The sequence below is a fragment of the Sus scrofa genome, chromosome 4 (genome assembly GCF_000003025.6).
Source record: "Sus scrofa isolate TJ Tabasco breed Duroc chromosome 4, Sscrofa11.1, whole genome shotgun sequence".
Classification (NCBI taxonomy): Eukaryota; Metazoa; Chordata; class Mammalia; order Artiodactyla; family Suidae; genus Sus; species Sus scrofa.
This window is the reverse complement of record NC_010446.5, coordinates 94847685-94871417: the sequence shown is the minus strand read 5'-3', so window position 1 is coordinate 94871417 and position 23733 is coordinate 94847685. Positions and strand designations below refer to the sequence as shown.

The 23733-nt window shown below is 51.4% G+C and overlaps 1 protein-coding gene across 3 annotated transcripts in view; it reads right to left on the bottom strand.

Moving 5' to 3' along the window:
* Positions 1–9918, bottom strand: part of PMVK (phosphomevalonate kinase) — a 52244-nt gene extending 42326 nt beyond the window's left edge. Inside the window, exons 1-3 of one of the 3 annotated variants that reach the window (XM_013996999.2) lie at positions 9578–9918; positions 6907–6970; positions 2828–2980 (exon numbers count right to left, since the gene is read on the bottom strand). In XM_013996999.2, coding sequence (XP_013852453.1) covers positions 2828–2980; positions 6907–6970; positions 9578–9672 — 312 coding nt within the window. In that variant the 5' untranslated portion in view covers positions 9673–9918. Of the gene's footprint in view, positions 1–2827; positions 2981–6906; positions 6971–9577 lie in introns of those variants that run through there. The other 2 variants (NM_001168416.1, XM_021088511.1) reach the window with 2 other exon arrangements.

Here is a 23733-nt window from a genome sequence, read left to right as displayed (position 1 = left end):
AACACACTCATTTTACAGATGAGCAAACTGAGGCCAGAAACAAAGATAGTCTAATCAGTCCCTCCCCCTGCACCTTTTAAAACATAAATGTGGGAGTTCCTGCTATGGTGCAGCGGGTTAAGGACCCGGCATCGTCTCTGTGGCAGCAAAGTTTCGATCCCCAGCCCAGCACAGTGGGTTAAGGATCCAGAGTTGCCACGGCTGTGGCAGAGGTCACAGCTGCGGCTCAGACTGGATCCCTGGCCCGGGAATTTTCGTATGCTGTGGGTGCAACCAACAACAACAACAAAAAAAGGAAATATGATTCATGTCCCTGCCCTAAACCTCTCAAAGGCTTCCCATCAATCTAATAAAATCCAAAGCTCTTGCCCCAAATTGCAAGGCCCTCTAAGATCTGGTGCCTATTTCCCATCATCTTCCCTTCATTCATTCGGCTGCAGCCAACTGACATCCTTGCTGTTTCTTAAACATCCTCAGGGCCTTTGCACGTGCTACTCCCTCTGCCTGGATAATCACGAGGTAGGCTCCCATGCTTCATCGAGGTTTCTGTGCAAACATCACCTCCTCGGAGAGATTGTCCCTACCACCCTAGCTCCCTTCCTGTCCCTCATGATTCTGTTTATTCTTCTCTGAGCACTATGTATTCGAGAAACTATCACTAGTGATTTGTCTGCTTATTGTCTAATCTGCCCTCTGCAGAGTCAGCTCCAGGAGGGGGAGGCCTGTGTTTCACTCACTGCTCTACCCCTGGCCCTTAGCACTGTTGGACACACAAGGAGCTCGCAAGACTCTATGTTCAATGAACAAATGAATCAGTGGAAAAAAAAGGCCAGCTGTCCTTGTCTGTGCCGCCAACATGTTCATTCACCCAATCATCAAACAACTACGAGGAGTTCCCATGGTGGTGCAGTGGAAATGAATCCAGCACACAGTAGGTGTTTGGTATCGTACTTTTTTTTTTTTCTTTTGTCCTTTTAGGGCCACACCTGCGGCATATGGAGGTTCCCAGGCCAGGGGTCAAATCAGAGCTGTAGCCACCAGCCTATGCCACAGCCACAGCAACGAGGGATCCAAGCCATGTCTACGACCTACACCACAGCTCACAGCAAAGCCAGATCCTTAACCCGCTGAGCGAGGCCAGGGATCAAATCCGCAACCTCATGGATGCTAGTTGGATTCGTTTCTGCTGCACCACAACAGGAACTCCCAAGGACAGCCTTTTGAAACTTAGACCAGATAACCAGCCTCTCCTCTGCCCCCAAACCCTCCCGAGAGTCCCCATCTCATTCAGAGAGCACTCCGGGCTCTTCCTGCACGATTTGACCTCACCTCCTGGCACTCACCCCACACCCACAAAAAACCCATTTCGATCACTGTTTTACTTCCTTCAGGTCCTGCTCAAATGTCATGACACCACTGAGGCCTTCCCTGATACCCTACTGTTTTTCTTTTTCAGTGACACCCGTGGCCTCTGGAACTTCCCAGGCCACGGAATCAAATCTGAGCCACAGCTGCGACTACACCACAGCTGCAGCAACACTGGATCCTTACTTAACCTATTGCGCTGGGCTGAGGATCAAACCAGCGTCTCCACAGAGACAGACCAGACCATTAACCCTCTGTGCCACAGCGGGAACGCCCCTGATACCCTTAATATAGTAGCAACCCGCTCTCCTCATAGCCTCGGCCTGCTTTATTTCGCCCTTTAGTGTTCATCTCCACCTGACACATTCCGTACTTATTTAGGGGCTAACTCCCTTGAACCCCCAGCTATGCTATAAGTACCCTGAGGGCAGGGATTTCATCAGATTCTTTTTTTTTTTTTTTTTTTTTTTTTGTCTTTTTGCCATTTTCTGGGGCCACTCTAGCAGCATATGGAGGTTCCCAGGCTAGGGGTCGAATCAGAGCTGTAGCTGTCAGCTTATACCACAGCCACAGCAACGTGGGATCCGAGCCACGTCTGCAACCTACACCACAGCTCATCGCAACGCTGGATCCTTAACCCACTGAGCAAGGCCAGGGATCGAACCCGCAACCTCATGGTTCCTAGTCGGATTCGTTAACCACTGAGACACAACGTGAACTCCTTCATCAGATTCTTAAGTGATGCATCCCCAGATCACCTGGAACCAGGCCTGGCACAAGAAGATACTGCTGGACACGAGAACAATTGAGAAAGGAGAAGGGTGGAGTTCCCGTCGTAGCTCCTCGGAAACAAATCTGACTAGCATCCATGAGGACATAGGTTTGATCCCTGGCCTCGCCCAGTGGGTTGGGGATCAGGCATTGCCGTGAGCTATGGTGTAGGTCACAGGCGGGACTTGAATTCCAAATTGCTGTGGCTGTGGTGTGGGCCAGCGGCTACAGCTCCAATTAGACCCCTAGCCTAGGAACCTCCATATGTCGTGGGTGCGGCCCTAAAAAGAGAAAAAGACAAAAAATAAAAATAATAATAATAAAAAAGGTCACTCCGGGGGCTGTGTGGTGAGTGGATCGTAAGGGAAAAGAGCTGAGGTGGGAACCAGTGCAGGGGCTACTACAACCATCCAGGGGAGAGACGGCAGGGCCTGGACCAGGGAGGGGACAGTGGGGAGAAATGAACGCATCTGACATATATCTGGAGAGAGGCAGAGGGCTGGGGAAGCAGATTTTTCTTTCTTTCTTTCTTTTTTTTTTTTTTTTCCTCCTCAGTCACGCCCAAGACATGCATAAGATCCAGGGCTAAGGATGGAACCCATGACACAGCGACAATGCCGATCCTTAACCTGCTGAGCCACCAGGGAACTCCACTCCTGATTTTCTTAATGCTGCCATAGAGCCCACTTACCCAGATGGGCTGGGAGACGCCCTCCACGATCTTCCTGCAGAAGAAACCTGGGTCAGCCTGGCGCTTCTCCTGGCCCCAGCGGATCATGTCCTTCCGATAGGACTCCTTGTAGGTGCTGGCGTCCAGGAGTCTCTGGAAGTCCAAGCCATGCTCCTGCCCAAAGCACGTCATTGTGGTTATGCCACCAGCCTCTCAACCTCACCGGTCCCCCCTACAACAGAGGAAGGGCCGTCCCTCCCCTCACCGCCCTTCCTGAAGGCTGAAGCAAGGACTCATGAGGGGGCCCTTGGGACAGAGATCTGCATGGGAAAGGGCCCGAGAAGCTAAGAAATCCCAAACACTGGCAGATGGATAATCCAGAAGTTGTTTCCGTTTGTCTCTAAGTGTGTGATACAGTTTTCTCTTTTGCGACACTTTTACCTTCCCAATTATTTCTGGCTTAAACACTAATCCTGAAATTAGCTGGCCTCCCTTGGGCACAGGCTTAGCCTTCCACTGAAGTGGAAACTCTGAAAACAGCGCCTTCCATGTCCTTCCACTACCCCTTCTGGCATTGCCTGTCCCCATCCCAAAGCCCAGGAGACGTGGCTTCCCTGTGTCTCTCCCCTCGCCCTCATCTCCTCCCTCATCCCCCAATTCCTGGCACCTTTGCTGAACCAGCATCACTACATTTGGCTCGGGGCACTCCTGGACCCTGGGGTAGGAGGGGCTACTCTGAGCACCCTGGGGAGCTGCTACTCTGAGCACCCTGGGGAGCTGCTTCCAGACCCGGCCTTCCCTTCTCCAGAGGCAAAGACAAGCAGGAGGGTTCATTCAGAGGGCCTCAGGATGGGAGGGAGTTTGAAAAATGTCACGTGGTTCAGTTTTCAGCTCCCTAGGAACTCACTGGAGCAAGATCCTCTCCCCAAAGACTCCGCTTCTTGCTGTGCAAACTTGGGGAGCAGGGGGGGCATGGCCCTGCCAGTCAAACCACCTATGTGCACTCTGTTCCAAAGTTAAGGCTTGCGGCCACCTCCTGTTTATAAACTAGCTTCCCATGTATTTTTTTTGTTGTTGTCTTTTTTTTAGGGGCACACCCACGGCATATGGAGGTTCCCAGGCTAGGGGTCCAATCAGAGCTGTAGCTGCCAGCCTACACCAGAGCCACAGCAACATGGTATCCGAGCCACGTCTGCGACCTACACCACAGCTCACAGCAACACTGGATCCTTAACCCACTGAGCGAGGCCAGGGATCGAACCCTCAACCTCATGGATGCTGGCCAGGTCCATCAACCGCTGAGCCATGACGGGAACTCCCCATGTACTCTTTACCACAGAGGAAGACTGACCACCAGGAGCATTATGGTCTGCTTGGCAATTATATCCCCTACTGCCATTTAAGAAATCGATGCATTAACATTTCATTTGGAATTTGTTTTTTAATGGGCGTAAGGGACGAAGTGATGCTGGACATAAAACAGCAGGGACAGGCTGGCCTATCAGTCTCCTACTAGGGTTATATTTATGTATTTCTTTTCTATTTTTTTTTTGGCCTCTCCGTGGCACATGTAGCTGCCGGGTCAGGGATCAGATCCGAGCCACAGCTGCAACCTATGCCGCAGCTGTGGCAACACGGGATCTCTTAACCCACTGTGCCAGGCTGGAGCTCAAGCCTGCATCCTGTGCTGCAGAAATGCCAATCCTGTTGTGCCGCAGCAGGAACTCCTCCTACTGAGGTTTTAGAAATGCCAACTCCTGCCCACCCACCCTCTAGCCTGGCTCATTGGTCTGGATGTTTGGAAGTAGATCAGTGGTTTTCAAATGGTTCCTCTGAGCCCTGGAGTCTGGAAGCGCCCAGGCCCCACTGGGGAAAGCTGAGTACCCCCCAGCTCCAGAGCTGCTCCCTACCTATCTACTGGATACAAGGCATTTCTGCATTCAATTTCATTTGGGAAAAGTTCCCACCAAAAAGTAAATAAATAAACATTTGAGGAGTTCCCACTGTGGGAATCAGGATTGGTGGCATCTCTGCAGCACTAGGACACGGGTTCCATCACTAGCCGGGCACAGTGACTTAAAGGATCCAGCGTTGCAGCAGCTGCAGGCCTAGGTTGCAACTGCGGCTCAGATCTGATCCCTGGCCCAGGAACTCCATATGCTACAGGAGAGTCAAAAAAGAAAAAAAAAATTTTTTTTAACCATTGGGAGTTCCCATTGTGGCTCAGTGCTTAAGGAACCCAACTAGTATTCATGAGGATTAGGTTTGATCCCTGGTCTCACTCAGTGGGTTAAGGATCTGGCAATGCCACGAGCTATGGTGTAGGTCACAGACTCAATTCAGATCCAGTGTTTCTGTGGCTGTGGTGTAGGCAGGCATCTACAGCTCTGGTTCGACCCCCCGACTGGGAACCTCCATGTGCTACAGGGGCGGCCCTAAAAAGACAAAAAAGACAAAAAAAAAAAAAAAAAACCACACACACACAAAAAAAAAACCACCGAATTTCTTAGCCCCCAGGATCCCTCAGGCTGCTCTCCTAGGAATGAGTCTGCTGAGCTGGTGGAAGAAGACCCAATGGCTCAGGAGAACACTTCCCATGGAGATGGAGCTGTCACGTGGAAGGAGGTGACAGATTCGTTTTGTGTGGACCCAGAACACCAGACCCCAGTCACCTGACTAAAGTGCCAGGAGCACAGGCCCCTGGAAAGGTGCACCTCAAGGTCAAGGACAGACATGTCAGCCAAGAGCAAGTTCTTCACTGTGTAGGAAGCGAATCTCACCCTCCAGGTTCCCTTTCTGAAGTCTAAGGTTCTGCGAGTTTCTGTTTATTTTTTACAATCCTTTTTTTTTTTTTTTTTTTTTAATCTACATGGCTCAAAATTCAAAAGCTATTCATCATGTACAGTGAAAAATCTCTCTCCCTTCTCTGTTCCCAGCCGCATAGCGCCCCTTCCTGGAGGCAACCAGTGGTACTGTCTCTCATGGCTTTTACACATTCCAAGCATCTGGAACAGGGCTGAATGCACCCCATAAGGCAGACACCCCATAAATACATGCTGAGTGGTTGAATACCTGAGCAAAGAGTCACAATGTGGCCCATTTTTGTACAAATATAGCATTCTCTACACACTGTTTCGCATCTTGCTTTTTTTCACTTAATGTATCTTAACTCCTGTGATTCAATTTCTAAGGAGAGGAGTTCCTGTCGTGGCTCAGTGGTTAACGAATCCAACTAGGAACCATGAGGTTGAGGGTTCACTCCCTGGCCTCGCTCAGTGGGTTAAGGATCCGGCGTTGCCGTGAGCTGTGGTGTAGGTTGCAGATGTGGCTCAGATCTAGCATTGCTGTGGCTGTGGTGTACGCCAGCAGCTACATCTCCAGTTCATCCCCTAGCCTGGGAACCTCCAAGTGCCGAGGGTGCAGCCTTAGAAAAGAAAACAAAAAAAAAATTTCTAAGGAGAGAATTCCAAGGGTTGTAGCAGGCCAGCTCTGGGTAGGGGGCTCGGCGGGGGGTGGGGAAGGGGGAGTGATGTGTGCTATATTTTTTGAGTAAGGGAACATACCCTTACTAATAATAGAGCATTAGAGCTGCCAACCTGTATCTACAGCCTTTTTTTTTTAGTCTTTTGTCTTTTTAGGGCCACACCCGTGGCATATGGAGGTTCCCAGGCTAGGGGTCAAATCGGAGCTGTAGCTGCTGGCCATAGCCACAGCCACACGGAATCTAAGCCACATCTGCGACCTACACCACAGCTCACGTCAACGCCAGATCCTTAACCCAGTGAGCAAGGCCAGGGATCAAGCGCACGTCCTCATGGATACTAGTCAGGTTCATTACCACTGAGCCACAATGGGAACTACGCTACAGCCGCTACAGCCGTTTCTGGACATACTTTCCTGAACACACCCTAGGGAGGTGGCCTAAAGTGAGTAAGACCAGCTGGAAAGAAACTTAAGCTGAAAATGCCCTCCAAAAGGTCTACCTATAGAAAGCAGAAAGCTACCTGCCACCCTGCTAGTGACTCAAATACCAGCACAGCAACCAGAGCCCAGGAACCAGCTCCCTCCAACCCAGTGGATGTCGCAGAGCCACCACCTACCTGAGCATACTGCTCCTTGAGTGGGCCCGAGAGCCGGAGGATGGCACAGACATCAGCTCCGAGCCTATGAGACAGGGAGATCAGAACCCGTTAACTTAGAGCTTCTAGCCCCAGAAGAGAGGTCCAGAGGAATGGAACCCCATTTCTACTTTTTTTTTTTTTTTTTTTGCCTTTTTAGGGCCGCACCCGTGGCATATGGAAGTTCCCAGGCTAGGGATCCAATCAGAGCTACAGCTGCTGGCCTACACCACAGCCACAGCAACTCCGGATCCAAGCTGTGTCTACGATCCACACCACAGCTCACAGCAATACCGGGTCCTTAACCCACTGAGGGAGACCAGGGATCAAACCTGCATCCTCATGGCTCCTAGTCAGATTCACTTCCGCTGCGCCGAAACAGGAACTCCCTGGAGCCCCATTTCTGCTACTGGTATCTAGACAACTTCAACAGGTCTGTTTCCCTGACTTCCTCACCTGTCAAATGGGTATAACAGCTTCTATTCTGTCTCCTACTGGGTTACCATGAAACTCAAATGGGAAAGAGCCCTAACAGGTAAAACAAGTTAAATTATAATTAACAGTATGAACATCCATGCCTGGCAATATTCTGGCTGGATTAGGTTTCCCTGCACCTGTAACCTCACGGCCAGGGGTATCTTGGTCTCAACTGACTTGGTCACTACACATAAATAACTCATTCATTCAGTTGTGCAATTTGCTCAACCACTGGTTGGGTACTACATTTGGATCCAAATGCGAATAAGATATCATGATTCCTGCTCTGACCTCAAGATGCTCACAGATTTCCTTAAACACTGACATGGCGAGACAGGTGTTCTTACTTCCATGTTTCAGATGAGAAAACTGAGGTTGAGTGAGGAAAACTGACTCGCCCAAAGCTCCACTGCAAGTAACAAGGCCAATATTGGTAAAATAAAAATAGGAATTCCCGTTAGTTAACGAACCCAGCTAGGATCCATGAGGACGCAAGTTTGATCCCTGGTCTCCCTCAGCGGGTTAAGGATCGAGCATTGCCATGAGCTGTGGTGTAGATCACAGACATGGCTCGGACCCAGCACAGCTGTGGCTGTGGTGTTGGCTGGCAACTGTAGCTCCGATTTGACCCCTAGCTGGGAACCTCCATATGCCATGGGTGCGGCCCTAAAAAGACAAAAAAAAACATTAAAAAAGTAAAAACTTTTTTAAAAAGCCAGGATTTAGGTCCTGTGTCTCAACTAAGTGCCAAGAATTATTCCAAGCCCTTCATGTACATTATCTCATTTAACCCTATTACTGACTCCATTTTACAGATGGCAAAACTGAGGCACACAGTTCATAAGAAACTTGTGCAAGATCACACTCCAATAAGTGGTGAGTCAGGATTTGAATCCCAGCAGTCTAATTCCAGAGCCTGTGCTTCTGACCACTATTTGATTTCTGTGTTTGGGGGTGAAGAGAAACAAAACTTAGGAGAAAGTGGCAGACACTTAGTGGTGAACGATTCAGGTGGCAAACTCTGCCCTGGGCTTTTCCACAACCTCTTAGAACCCCCATGGTGCCCCAAAGCAACCTCCTGGTACCCCCACCACACTGGCCCTCAAGAGGACCTGGCTTCTGTGCTCTCCAGGGCCGCATCTCAGCAAAAGTGCTCCCACACCGAACATCTTACTTGGAGAGAAAACCTGAGCAAAAGGTATTATCTGGAGAAGCAGTGGGATAAAGCAGAAGGAATTCATTCCTTGGAGCTAGACTAAAGCTGAATTTGAGTCCTGGATCTGCCAATTACTTTGTGCTCCTGGCAAGTCTGGGTCTGGGTTTTGGGGTTTGCTTGCTTGTTTGTTTTTTTGCCATTTCTTGGGCTGCTCCCACAGTACATGGAGGCTAGGGGTCTAATCGGAGCTGTAGCTGCCAGCCTACGCCACAGCCACAGCAACGGGAGATCCGAGCCTCCTCTGTGACCTACACCACAGCTCACAGCAACACCAGATCCTTAACCCACTGAGCGAGGCCAGGGATCGAACGCGCAGCCTCATGGTTCCTAGTCAGATTCGTTAACCGCTGTGCCACAACGGGAACTCCTGTTTTGTTTTGTTTTGTTTTTTAACTTTTCAGAGTGTGGGTTTCTTCATTTGTGAAACGGAGATACTGACGAATAAGACCACACAGTACCTAACAAAGAAATTTTGAGAATTAAATTATATATCCATACAGTATTTGGCACACAATAAAGGCTCAAATAAACCCCAGGTCCTAGGTGATTGTGGGGCAAAGATTTGTCTTTGGAGTCAGACACACTGGGGTGTGGGCTGAGAAAATTCCTTTATTTGTGACTCAATTTCCTCATCTGTAACAGTTACCTGGCAACACTGTCTGGAAGACTGGGAGTGGTTTATAAAAAGTGCCTTTTTTATAACTTCTTTATGCTTCTTGGAGAGACCTAACAGCTTACAGCTTCTGGAGAGGTGGGCCCCTGGTTCTTTGAGGAGGGCTGTGTGTAGATTCTCTTCAACGTGATGGTGACAATCCTGCACCTCTCGCCGCCCAGGGCTCCCCCTGCCCAGCAACATGAGGACCCCCTACGCAAAGTACACTCTATCACACCCAAACACACCCCTCGTGTCACGTGACTGGGGATCTCCCCGGTCCTCCTCCGTCCCGGCCCCACGGACACCTGCTCTGCAGCGCCTCGGTCACGAAGTCCTTCCCGGATTTCCTCTTCCCGCTGAAAAGCAGCACCAACCGCGGGACGCTTCCCAGGGGTGCCATGGGGCCGCTACGCTTTGCGATCCCTACAGCGGATCCTGAACCCTTACCCCTTAAATCGAGCCACCCGGCACAGAATGGACGCGGCCACTGGATGGAGCGGCAACAAGAAGGGGTTCCGCCCGCCCGTCTTCTCCATGGCCGTGGAGAGGATGGTCAACCTGCACAAGTGCTTCTGTGCCTTTACACTAAAGCCTACATAAATGGACTGTGGAGAGAAAGAAGGTTAAGTCCCTGGGCAGCTTTCTCCCCTAAAGAAGCTCCCCTGCCAGAACTCATTTGGAACAGTCCAACCCGCCCAGACTCTAACGTCACGGCCTCGCCTTCTGAGCTGACGCTCGTGACACGTGAGGGGGCGGGAATTGGACGCGACTATTTTCCTCCGAGGAGGAGTGACATCTTAAAATGTCCGAAGTGACCCTCACGCTGTCTTCCACACCGTCCTAAAAAATTGTGAAAAAAAAGAATAAACGTGTTCATATTGCAGACGTTTTCAAAACTGCCTTTTTATCTGTGCATTTTAATGTACGTGTAAAGCCAATCCTTATATGCCCCACAGTGAAAATGGGTGTTTCTGGAGACGAAACCTGGCGAGGACTCGAGAGGTGTGTCTGGTGACGTCATGCTGGGGGTGGGACTTAGTCAAAAGACCTGATTTTATTGTTAAGCCGGTTTGAAAACCGGAGGGGTCGATGTGTTCGACCCTTTAAGGCCCGCGAGAAAATTCTCATCGCTTTTCTAGCCGCATCCTTCACTCCAAAGATTTTCGGAATCCACAGAGCTTGGAATGACTATAGAATAAGTTAAAAGGGGGCTTTGAAGCCACTTCTGGAAATTACCTAGTTTTATGTGGAGTCCAGCTCTCAGCCAGGAGTTCTAGGGGGAAAAATAAGGGATGCTGATCTGTCCCTTCCCTGAATTCCCAGTCCTGCCTCTGCTCCCAGCGGTTGACAGCCAGCCCGTTAAGCAATCAGAATTTCTTTTTTTTGTTTTATGTATTTAATTATTTTGCTTTTTAGAGCCGCACCGGGGCATATGGAAGTTCCCAGGCTAGGAGTGGAAGCAGAGCTGTAGCTACCTGCCTACACCACATCCCCAGCAATGCTGGGTCTGCGACCTACACCGCAGCTCGTGGCAACGCCAGATCCTTAACCCACTGAGCGAGGCCAGGAATCGTGGCCTCATGGATACTAGTCGGATTCGTTTCCGCTGAGCCACAAGGTGAACTCCTGCAAGTGGAGTTTCTTTAGCTCTGGCTCTGTCACAGCTGTCCGGTAGTTCTCTGAGCTTGTCAACACAGGGCCTGCGACCCATTACTGCCTCCATCTTACAAGCTATAAGGTCATGTGCAGAGAAATGAGATGGAAAGACCTTCTTTGAGAGAAACCATTAATTCACTGAATATTGAAAACATGGCACAGGAGAAGCTGTGGACATTGAATGATCAATGGTCAGATACACAAAGATTGGACTTTGGGAAGGTCTTTTTTTTCTTGTAAACAACTCTGAAAGCAGTACACTCATCTGGGAATTTAGAGGGCAGCTAGAGGGGAGTTGTAATCCCAGCTTTGACTCTTAGCGGGAACGTGACCGTCAGCAAGTCACTCTGAGTTCATCATTGATAATGCACACCTCGCTGGGTTGCAATAAGAAGGAAATGAGGACAACACATGCTAAAAAACAATGAAAATGCTTTGGAGAGTTCCCGTCGTGGCTCAGCAGAGATGAATCTGACTAGGAACCATGAGGTTGTGCATTCGATCCCTGGCCTCCCTCAGTGGGTTAAGGCTCCGTTGTTGTCGTGAGCTGTGGTGTAGGTCGCAGATGTGGCTCAGATCCTGTGTTGCTGTGGCTGTGGTGTTGGCTGGCAGTTATAGCTCCAATTCGACCCCTAGCCTGGGAACCTCCATATGCCTCGGGTGCAGCCCTAAAAAGAAAAAAGGAAAAAAAAAAAGCTTTGGATATTCTCAAGTGCCGTCCAAATATGGAGTTGTCATTGATGCTGAGCATTGTGTGATTTTAGTTTATAATCCAACACAGGATCAGATTTCCCACCTTCAATAAGCATTTATTTGGGACTCCACTGCAAGCACCAACCCTACCACTGCCAGCAGAGACTGCAAAGGATTAAGTGCACTCACACACTCCTGCTTTCCTGAGCCACTCCTAAGAAGTCAGAACTTCCTTCACCGGAACCAACCACACCCTTGCCACTTACCCCCACTCCTCCTAGAATGAAGCTCCCTGGAATTCCCAGTGATCAGAAAACATCCCCCATGGAGTTCCCATCGTGGCTCAGCAGAAACGAATCTAACATCCATGAGGACGCAGGTTCAATTCCTGGCCTCGCGCAGGGGGTTAAGGATCTGGCGTTGCCATGAGCTGTGGTGTAGGTCACAGATGTGGCTCAGATCTGGAGTGGCTGTGGCTGTGGCGTAAGCTCTGATTCAACCCCAAGCCTGGGAACTCCTATATGCCGCAGGTATGGCCCTAAAAATACAAAAAGAAAAAAAGAAAAAGAAAGAAAAGAAAGCATCCCCAACCTCTTCTGAGGAGTTCCCTCCTGAACCCTGCCTCAATTGAACCTTGCTGTCCCCTGCTTTTTAGGCCTTTTATTCTCCCCCAGCCCTCAGACCTCAGCATACACGAACTTGCTGTCCGTGGCGTTGTCCCTTCCCAACCACATTTCAGCTTCCAGACCATTGCCCTTCTTCTTGGGAAACCCTGGCTCCTCTAAGACTCCTACTACCTGGCTAAGCTCCCCTTTCTCCCCCTTCCACGTTGAGGACTACCAGTCCTGGCAGTCATTCTCGGGTACTGAGACTCAGCCACTGGCTTCTTATCATCTTTGCCAACCTAGTTCCCATCGTCGTTCTCAGTGACTTTGCTATCAACATGATCACCCCCCATCCAACACCCTGGCAACGCAAAGCCTTGGCCTCAGTTGCCCAAAGTCTTTTTCTTCCTCTCCTCCTGAGACACTGGCTCCCATGGACACACTCTGGGCCTTGTCATCACCAGAAACCACTCGTCCTGCAAATTCACACACCCTCCCACCCTACCCTCCAAGGTCATTTGCTCAAGTTCCCCAGAGCAGTGCTTGCATCCCAGGACCACCACCAGCCCGTGAGACTGTCTAGTATATAACATCTGCTCTTCCTTCCCTCCAAAACCAAAGGGAACATCAAATAAACGAGTATACGTGGGGAGTTCCCATCGTGGCTCAGTGGCTAACGAATCCAACTAGGAACCATGAGGCTGCGCGTTCGATCCCTGGCCTTCCTGAGTGGGTTAAGAATCCAGCATTGCGGTGAGCTGTGGTGTAGGTCACAGACTTGGCTTGGATCCCGCGTTGCTGTGGCTCTGGCGTAGGCCGGTGGCTACAGCTCCGATTGGACCCCTAGCCTGGGAACCTCCATGTGCCTCAGGAGCAGCCCTAGAAAAGGCAAAAAGACACACACACACACACACAAAGTATATGTGGAAAGCTTTCCTAAACCATACAGGGCTGCACAACTATGAGGCACTATTTTGAGGGTAGAACAGGCCGGTCCAAAGGCTGGGATGCTGCTGATGGTGAGGCAGGAAGGGGGAAGGAGCAGGAGTGTCCGACAGGAGCAGACCAACCTGGGAAGGGAGTGGCCAGAGTTCCTGGGGACTGACAATGGAAGCCAGAGCTACCAGACACTGCTGCCTGTTCTTCTGGAAGATGACACTCGAGGAAGCCAGTGCTGGCCTCGGACAACAGAGAGGTACCCCCAGAACTCAGAACACAGTTATGTCTGAGAGTCACCCCTCACTAAAGGGGCAGACCATCTAAAGAGAGCTTTTTGGAGTTCCCTGGTGGCCTAACAGGTTAAGGATCCAGTGTTGTCACTGCTGTAGCTAGGTCGCTGCTGTGGCAGGGGTTCAGTCCTTGGCCTGGGAACTTCTGCACACTGCGGGCCTGGCAATAAATAAATAATAAATAATAATTTGACCCAGAGGACAGCTTGGAAGGAAGGCGCATGTGAAGGAAGCCTGATTGCTGTATTAACACACCCAGAAACAGGATGAGTCGGCAGGGGACCAGCTCTTACAGCCCTGCAGAGCCTAAAGAGGGAGACCCGGGCTTGGTCAGTGCCCCTCCAACCCTACCCAGGCAGAGGGAGTCCTGAGCAGGGGGTACCAAGGTCTGCCCTTCCCAGACAAGCCTGTCCCACAGTGGAACTGGATGCCACCCTGGCTCAGTGACATCACCAGTTTATCTTCCCATGGTTGTTGTCCAGCTGACCCCTCTACCAGTGTTGTCATTGTCAAGGTGACTTGTGACTCAGTCCTTGTGTGTTTTATGACCACTGCTTCCAGGGTGACGGAGCATGGTAGGCGTGGGACAGAATGGTGTGGGGGCTCTGAGGAAGTGGTATGACAGGGAGAGAAAAGAGGGGAAGTCTGAGTTTTTGAGAAGCTGAAAGCCCACACATTCATTCTTTTTATTCATTCATTCTTTTTTTTTTTTTTTTTGTCTTTTTGCCTTTTCTAGGGCCGCACCCGTAGCCTATGGAGGTTCCCAGGCTAGGAGTTGAATCGGAGCCGTAGCCACCGGCCTACGCCAGAGCCACAGCAACGTGGGATCCAAGACTCGTCTGCGACCCACACCACAGCTCACGGCAATACTGGATCCTTAACCCACTGAGCAAGGCCAGGGATCAAACCCACAACCTCGTGGTTCCTAGTCGGATTCATTAACCACTACGCCACGATGGGAACTCCTCATTCATTCATTTATTCAGCTTTTTTTTTTTTTTGTCTTTTGTCTTTTTGTCTTTTGCTGTTGTTGTTGCTATTTCTTGGGCCGCTCCCGCGGCATATGGAGGTTCCCAGGCTAGGGGTTGAATCGGAGCTGTAGCCACCGGCCTACGCCAGAGCCACCGCAACTCGGGATCCGAGCCGTGTCTGCAACCTACACCACAGCTCACGGCAACGCCGGATCGTTAACCCACTGAGCAAGGGCAGGGACCGAACCCGCAACCTCATGGTTCCTAGTCAGATTCGTTAACCACTGCGCCACGACGGGAACTCCAGCTTTTTTTTTTTTTTTTTGTCTTTTTAAGGCTGCACCAGTGACATATGGAAGTTCCCAGGCTAGGGGTCGAATCAGAGATGTAGCCACCAGCCTACACCACAGCTCATGGCATGGCAAGACTAGATCCTTAACCCACTGAGCGACGCCAGGGATCAAACCCACGTCCTCATGGATACTAGTCAGGTTCATTACTGCTGAGCCATGATGGGGACTCCTCAGCATGTATTTAAATGTCTAAAATGTGCCGGGTACCACTAGAGTAAACCAAACAGAGCCTCCTATCAAAGAGCATTTATTCTCGTGGGAGACAGGCAATTTCAAGACAGCTTTAAACTGGAACAGGAGTTCCTGTTGTGGTTTAGCAGGTTAAGAACCTGACACTGGAGTTCCCATCATGGCTCAGAGGAAACGAAGCTGACTAGCATCATGAGCATGCAGGTTTGATCCCTGGCCTCGTTCAAGTGGGTTAAGGATCTGGCATTGATGTGAGCTGTGGCGTAGGTCGCAGACACAGCTTGGATCCTGAGTTGCTGTGGCTGTGGTGTAGGCCGGCAGCCGTAGCTACGATTGGACCCTTAGACAGGGAACCTCCATATGCTGACGGTGTGGCCCTAAAAAGACAAAAAAAAAAAAAAAAAAAAAAAGAAGTGCCACACGCAGGAGATGTCCCTGGAGGTGACAGGCTGCTGGCTTAAGGTGATGCTGGGGGACATCCAAGCTCCCATCAGACAGTGCACACACACCCCCCACTGCAGACCAATGGAAAGCTGAATTCTCCTGCTCAGTGCTTGGTCCACAAATTATTTCCATCATTATAAGGCAGAGATATCACCTTCTGTGACACAATTCAATGAGTTATGGTGCAGCCAAGATAAAATCTGAACAATCTGTAAATTAATATATAGAAAGAGGATTTCCTGTCGTGGCTCAGTGGTTAGCGAGTCCAACTAGGAACCATGAGGTTGCGGGTTCGATACCTGGCCTTGCTCAGTGGGTTAAGGATCCGGTGTTGCCGTGAGCCGTGGTATAGGTTGCAGACGCACCTCGGATCCCACGTTGCTGTGGCTGTGGTGTAGGCCGGTGGCTACAGCTCCAATTAGACCCCTAGCCTGGGAACCTCCATATGCTGAGGGAGCGGCCCGTAGAAATGGCAAACAAACAAACAAACAAAAATATATATATACAGAAAGATGTGCCTCTAGCATTCAAAGAGCATCTACCACAGTCTGTGAATACTTTTAACATCACACTCTCATTTCATCACATCCATAATGTAGACAAAGAGCTATGGAAAAAGTAAATTGAACATAGAATGATCACATGATGAGCAATTTCACTGCTGGGTATATATCCAAGAGATTTGAATGTAGGTCTCAGGCAGACATAGAACTCATGTTCATAGCAGCACTAGTTAGAATAGTCAAAAGATGAAAACAATTCACATGTCCATCAACAGCTGAATGAATATACAGATGTGATATTTACTTACCATGGAATATTAGCCTTAAAAAAGAATAAAATTCTGATTGACGCTAAATAATAATAGCAATCATGAAGACATAGGCAAAGTAAGGATCCTCCCATTTTCAAAAGAAATAGGCTCCAAAAATGTAACTAGTGTCCCCAACGATGGTGGCTACCTCTAAATCTTGAATACAGTGAGATAACAGGGTTTTGGGGGGGGGGGGTGTTTTCTTTTGTTTTGTTGGCCACTGCATCAGCAGAATGTCAATCCCCAGACCAGGGATTGAACCCAGGCCATAGCAGTGAAAGTGCTGATTTAACCACCAAACCACCAGGGAATTCCCCAGAGATTTTTTTTTTAGATATTTTTTTTAAATAGAGTCATGATTTTAAGACACAGCTTTTTTTTTTTTTTTTTTCCATTAGGTTATTTTGTTGAGAATGGAAACTTGGTGCTGGGGCATGAACCCACTTCAACTCCTATTAAAACCTGATTTATTGATTTCGTCTTACAGCTTTTTAACAATCTTAGTGATAAAGGTTGATGTTTATTTTCAAAAAGAGATTAAGAGACAGGCCTCGAAGTCAGGAGCTCTAAGGGCTGGCACCAGGTCGGTGTGGCTCCAAAGCCAGCATTTTCCAGGCCAGGGCGGCTTCCTGGACTGGCAGGCCCAGCCTGAGCAGGGAATGGCCACTCCATCTCCGTGTTTCTCCCCCCAGCTCTGAACGAGACACTCACCAGGCCGCTGGAAAGAATATCAAATGGTACCAGCCCAGGGTCAGGCACAGGGTGAGTGCTCTGGAAGTGATTGATGTTGAAATGAATGAGCGGATGAACAGAGGCTCTTTTGGGGAGGGTTGGGGAGGACAGCAGCTTCACTCCTAAGGCCATAAGGGCCCTCTGTGGGTATCCTCACGGCTGAGACCTCAGGACCCCACACTCAGAGGCTCTGGTTCCAGGGCAGCTCCTGGAGGCCCCTCTGTCCCTCCCAGCGCAGTCCTTGGCAGGGCCACCACCAGGCATCTCTGCAGAAGGAGGCGTGACTGAAGTCCCTGCTCAGGGGCAGCAGAGGAAGACCTGTCTTGCTGCAAGCCGCCCCTCCAGACTCACTCGAGAGCCTAAATTCCCAGCGTGAAGAGCCAGAGAGAAGAGGGGAGGCAGGAGAAACGGGAGACTCTTAGGGGTCAGCAGCCCTGGCCTCTGGTCTCCACTCTGTCCCTAGCAAGCGTGGGGACCTGGACAAGTCACTTCCCTCTCTAGGCCTGAGTTTCTACCTCTGAAAAATAAAAGAGATGGGACCAATGCTCCTGTGGTCTTCCTTCCAAGGCTGGCCTTCTCCTACCCACAAGGTGGGGCCAATCAGGTGGCAGCTGGTGGCCAGAGAGGACATGCCTCCAAGGTCAGGTGCCCCAAGTAGCTGAAGTAGACAACACACAGCCCCGGGGAGGAAGAGTTGGCTAAAGAGACCCACAGGCGGGAGTTCCCATCGTGGCTCAGCAGAAACGAATCCAACTAGGAACCATGAGGTTGCAGGTTCGATCCCTGGCCTTTCTCAGTGGGTTAAGGATCCAGCATTGCTGTGGGCTGTGCTGTGGGTCGCAGATGCAGGCTCAGATCGGATCTGGTGTTGCTGTGGCTGTGGTGTGGGCCGGTGGCTGTAGCTCTGATTGAACTCCTAGCCTGGGAACCTTCATATGCTGTGGGTGGAGCCCTAAAAAACAACAACAAAAAAGAGACCCACAGATGGGAGCTTGGACCAGCTGCGGGGTGGGTGAGGGGAGCAGCAGTACCAGACTTTCAAATGCCCACTGGTGTCCTGAGGGCTGCCTGGGGGCCAGTCTTCCTCCACTGTCACTATCCAGCTATGATAGGACCCTAGGCAAGTCACCTCCCCTCTCTCTCTCTGAGTTCTTCATCTGTATTAAAGAGGAGATTGAGAGTCTTACTTTCTTTAAGGTCTATATCTCAGTGAGATAAAAGGTAGAGGAGTTTCCACTGTGACACAGTGGGTTAAGGATCTGATGGCTAGGGCTTGGGTTGCTGCAGAGACACAGGTTCAGTCCCTGGCCCGAGAACTTCCATACACTGCTGGTGTGGCCTTTAAAAAAAAAAAAAAAATAGTGAAAGAGTTCCCATCCTGGCACAGCGGAAACGAATCCAACTAGGAACCATGAGGTTGCGGGTTCAATCCCTGGCCTCACTCAGTGGGTTAAGGATCTGGTGTTGTTGTGAGCTGTGGTGTAGGTCACAGACATGGCTTGGATCCCGCATGGCTGTGGCTGTGGATGTGGCATAGGCTGGCACTACAGCTCCAGTTTGACCCATAGTAGCCTGAGAACCTCCATATGCTGAGGGTGGGGCCCAAAAAAGAAAAAAAAAAAAAAAAAAAAAAAAAAGGTAGTGAGCGTCTCCGAAGGTTTGTGGCCCTCAGAGATGAGGGGAAGGATGGCCTGTTTCTCTGTCGGTCTTGTGTTGAGGTTCCCACACTGATCCCTCCCTTTGAAGCTGCCTCTACAAGGGCCCAAGGCCTCATTCCAACTGAACAAGTATTTCCAGAGGGTCTGTTTGGCCCATGGACCAAAGAGCTTCCAAAGGGGGCATCTGACACCTCCCTCTCATACCACGTGGCCTCAGGCTTCTGCCTGTCCCGCCCCGCCTGATGGCCTGTCCCTTTGACTTTGGAAAGGGCCTCAGGGATGACCTTTCCACCCGCCACCCAGTGATAACCCGAGCCACTCTCCTCTGCCGGGTGCCTCCCCTCCAGCCCAGTAAAGGCAAGCGTACTGAGGGGGAAGAATTTTTCCAGAGGTGCCCTGCCCTGGAAAGGAATTGGGGGTGGCAGCGGGGGTGGGGCGGGAAGGACTGGGAGGAGGGGACCTGCAACTTGGTGGAGCAGAGTGGTGACCTGCTGGGAGCCTGGCTCTACCCCGATGGATCCCAGATCCTGCACAACCAAGCCCAGCAGCGGCCCCGTCCCCACCTCCCACCAAGCCCCCTACAAAACCAGTCAGCCTTTCCTCCTTCTTCCCTGGCATTGCATTGCATAGGATGCAGTCATCCACCTGTCACCGGGCAGGGAAGCTCAATGTGTCCTTGATTCCTCCCTCTCCCTTGTCCTTGTCCCATTCAAGGCCAGTCCAATCTAAGTCAATGCCGTAAATCATGCCTCTGCAGCCTCTCTCCAGCTGCTGGCTGACACCTCCTACCTACCTCCAATTCCCATCTTTCCATCCTTCCAGCTGCCAGCTGCACCACACCCAGCATATTTTCCTCTTCAGGCCCCCTGCCCCTCAATGCCTCTGTGCACGCCTCCCCATTTCCTAGAGTAAAACTCCCCCTTCGGCTTGCAGGACAATTTGATCCCTTACAGGAACGTGAACTTAACCATCTGATCGCCAGGCTGATCCATCCTCCCCCAAGGTCTCAACTCTGCCCAGGGTGAAATCCCCTCCCCCTTCACAGATTCTACCATCCTTCAAGGTCCAGTTCAAAGGCTAGCCCCTCCTTCCTCTTCACCTCCCTGGCACCATTAAGCAAGTACTTTTATTTTTTTATTTTATTTTTGTGTGTGTGTCTTTTTGCCTTTTCTAGGGCCACTTCCCGTGGCATATGGAGGTTCCCAGGCTGGGGGTCGAGTCGGAGCTGTAGCAGCCGGCCTACACCACAGCCACAGCAACGCAGGATCCAAGCCCCATCTGCGACCTATACCACAGCTCATGGCAACGCCAGATCCTTAACCCACTGAGCAAGGCCAAAGATCGAACGCGCAACCTCATGGTTCCTAGTAGGATTCGTTAACCGCTACGCCATGATGGGAACTCCAAGCGAGTATTTTTAAACTCTTCTTGGAGTTCTTGTCGTGGCTCAGTGGTAAAAAACCTAGTATCCACGAGGACTCGGGTTTGATCCTTGGCCTCACTCAGTGGATTAAGGATCCAGCGTTGCCATGAGCTGTGGTGTAGGTCACTGCTACAGCTCCAATTCGACCCCTAGCCTGGGAACTTCCATATGCTGCAGGTACAGCCCTGAACATTAAAAAAAAAAAATTCTTCTTGGTGTTGGGAGTTCCCTGGTGGCTCAGTGGGTTAAGAATCCCGTGCTGTCACTACAGTGGCTTAGGTCACTGCTGTGGTGCAGGTTTGATCCCTGGCTTGGGAACTTCTGCATGCCCGTGGTGCGGCAAATAAACAGACAACCAAACCCTGCTTGGTGTTAAACTAACCCAGTTAGCCCCAGAGGCAAGGACTGGGGTCCCCACAGCACCCAGCACAGTTCTGGAACTTGCACTTTTCCCTGCCAGCTCCTGCTACATGGTTTGGGAAGTAGCACCCTCTGCTCGCATATCAGTAGCTCACAGAGGCCTCAGCTTCCCCTTAGAGGTTAAGTGAAATAAAAATAACTAAACATTTCTGAGAGTACCCTACAGTTTGAAAAGCCTTTTCATTTGTCTTAGGGTGACTCATTCCATCCTCTCCACACCCCGTGAGGGGGCATCTGTAGTCTCACTTCAGTGATGAGAAAGCCGAGCCCTGGAACGAGGCAGCCCACAGGTGGGCAGCGGTGGAGACCGGAGGCTGAGTTTTCTGGGCCCAGACCACAGGTCTAGTTTGAAGAGGCCCAGGCTGGACCTCCACCTGGCCCAGGAAAAAGGAAAACAGGTGAGCAGAGAAGGGGCCTGCTTTGCTTCTATGTGGGCAGTGCCTATTCTGGAAGCCAAAGACTACCAAAGAGATGGGCAGGAACCATAAGGGAAAGATAGGGAATGAAAGGGAACTCACACAACTCACCAAGAATTAGTGACAAGGGGCTTCTGTGGCTCAGAGGACTGAGTGATGAAAGCAGAGGGGAGGGACCTGTCGTGGCCTGGGTTTAGGGCCCTAACCTCCAACCCCCACCCTGTGGTGTCCCTTCTAGACCTGCTGTGAGCATGTGAAGTGCGAAAGGACCAGGAGCATCTGTGGCCCAGAACAAGAGGGGATCCCTGCCTCAGGGTGACCCTGGGAGGTTGCCATAGCAACAACCCACCAGTCCTGCATCTGTCTTGGGCCCAGCATCAGGGGGCTGGGAGCAGTTCTCAAAAGGAACACATGCCTCTGACCCTCAAGCAGCTCGTGGGGTGGCACAGGCCTGAAGGAGACCACCATACATCCCAGCCACCAACCCCACCTCACCCAGCCCCCCCAGGATTGGTGAGAGTGGAAAGCATGGGGAAAGGCTGGGGCCTGGAAGAGCTGGGAAGGCAGGGAGAGATGGGGAGCTTCCTGGAAGAGGTAGGGGCTGGAAGGGGCACTGGTGAGGGGAGGCTGAGCCGAGGGCAAGGGGAAAGGGGTGAGGCTGAAGAATGAGGGGCAGGGATGAGAGGGAGGAGTGGTGGGTTGGGGGAGCAGCTGGGAAAGAAGTTTGGGGGACTGGCCAAAGGAAGCAGAATTTTTTTTTTTTTTTCTCTTTTTAGGGCCACACTCATGGCACATGGAGGTTCCCAGGCCAGGGGTGGAATCAGAGCTGTAGCTGCTACCCTATGCCACAGCCACAGCCACGCCGGATCCAAGCCACGTCTTCAACCCACACAGCTCACGGCAATGCCGGATCCTTAACCCACTGAGCGAGACCAGGGATCGAACCCGCATCCTCATGGATACTAGTTGGATTCGTTAGCCACTGAGCCACGAAGGGAACTCGCAAAGGAAGCAGAATTTTTGATTTGAGAAGGAAAAGCCCAAGAGGGCCACGCCCTACTCCGGTGACTCCCCCAAGGCACCCCAGAGCTGAGCCCTTAGCTGGAGGGGTTCCCAGAGGAAAGGGCAGAAAGGCCGAGTGCTTAAACTGGAAGGGCCCAGACCAGGCCCTGGAGACCGAGCAGGACTGAGTGGCAGAGTCCACTGGGTGTACCCACAGGCCCCTCCCGCCCCTGCATGGCCAGGAGTGTCCCCCCTCCCTGTGGGAAGGAGGGAGCCCTGTCCCCTAGCTCTGGCCTCCCTTGGCTCATCTATGACCAGAGAGCGTCTTGTGAGTTGGGACTTGGGGTACCCCCCGCCTTTACCAGTACTTCTGGGGGCACATGGGTGTGATGGAGACCTACAAAGGGCATGAGGCTCCCCTCCCAAGGGCACCTGAGAGAGGGTAACCAGAATGGCCACTGTCCCTGGTGTCCTGGCCCCTCCTCCAAATCCCCCTTGGATTCCTGGCTTTTTCTCCCTGATTCAGCAGTTTCAGAAACCTCCGGCTCAGCAGATCTACTTCCTGAGCGGGTAAGAAAAAGGAGAGGGCTTGGGGGGGACTTCCTAGCCTTCCTGAGCGTTAGTTATGCAAACGAAGGAAATGAGCCCTAGAAACGAAACAGAAAAGCCCCAAGCGGCCCACACCCTACAGGAACCCCGGGGGGCCAGCTTGTGTCCCCTGCCTCAAGCCCAGCCCCCCTCCCCAGGACACGGAATGCTGCCAACCACCCAGCCTGAATCCCTCTCCTGGAGACTCAAGTGTCCCTTTCAGCTGCTCGGGCGGCACGAATTCTGAGCACCTGCGGGTGAAGAGAGTGAACAGCATAAAACAGGCTTCCTCCTGTGCACAAGGGCTCACAGAGCCAGGAGGTCAAATCCAGATCCTGGCCTTTGGCCAGCTCCTCCCAACCCCCACTCCAGAAACAAATGACTCCTTTCCTAAATCCCCTCTAGCCCCTTTCCTTGACCCTCTGCCTAGAAGGAAGTTTCTCCTTTGGTCTAACTGCAGGCCCCTGTGCTGCAGAAAGCAGGCTCCATGGGCCTCTAAGCCCTTAACACACCTCCGTAACCTCAGTGCCTCGTGGCTTCTGGTACGCAATAGATTGTAAATGTTTGTGGGAATGAGTGGACCCTGTTCCATCCCCAGGCTGCCCCGCCCCACCTCACCTCATGGCTGAATTGAAAGAGCTAATACATTGAAATCCCTTCAACAGTGAGCGGCCCATCAGTCAGAGTGTTTACAGAAGCACCTGCTGCCAACTATAGCCTCCTGGTGGGCAGGCCCCTTCAGCTTTACTAACACTCCTCTGACCTGGCCTGAAGTCCCACCGTCCTTCTGTCCCCTGTGCTCCCAAGGGGATTTCCAGGCCAATCACGAAGGCCAGTCAGGGGTGTTCTCGTCGTGGCACCACAGAAACGAATTCAACTAGGAACCACTAGGAACCACGAGGCTGCGGGTTCGATCCCTGACCTTGCTCAGTGGGTTAAGGATCCAGCATTGCTGTGAGCTGTGGGGTGGGCCAGCAGCTGCAGCTCCGATTGGATCCATATGCTGCACTGGTGGCCCTAAAAAAAAAAAAAGACAAAAACAAAAACACAAAAGGCCTTCCTAAAGAGCAGCCCACGGGGGTCTGGGAGAGCAAGCTAGAGAGTAGGGCCAAGCCGGTGGGGTGGGGTCTAAGATTTGGGGTCCGGAGTGGTCAGGCAGTGGAGTCCGGAGCAAATGTGGAGCCAGGGCGCCACCTAGTGGTTCCCTCCCCTCCCCAACCCAGAAGCCAGAAGGGGTGGGGGTGGGGCTCCCTCTCCTCCGTCCTCCA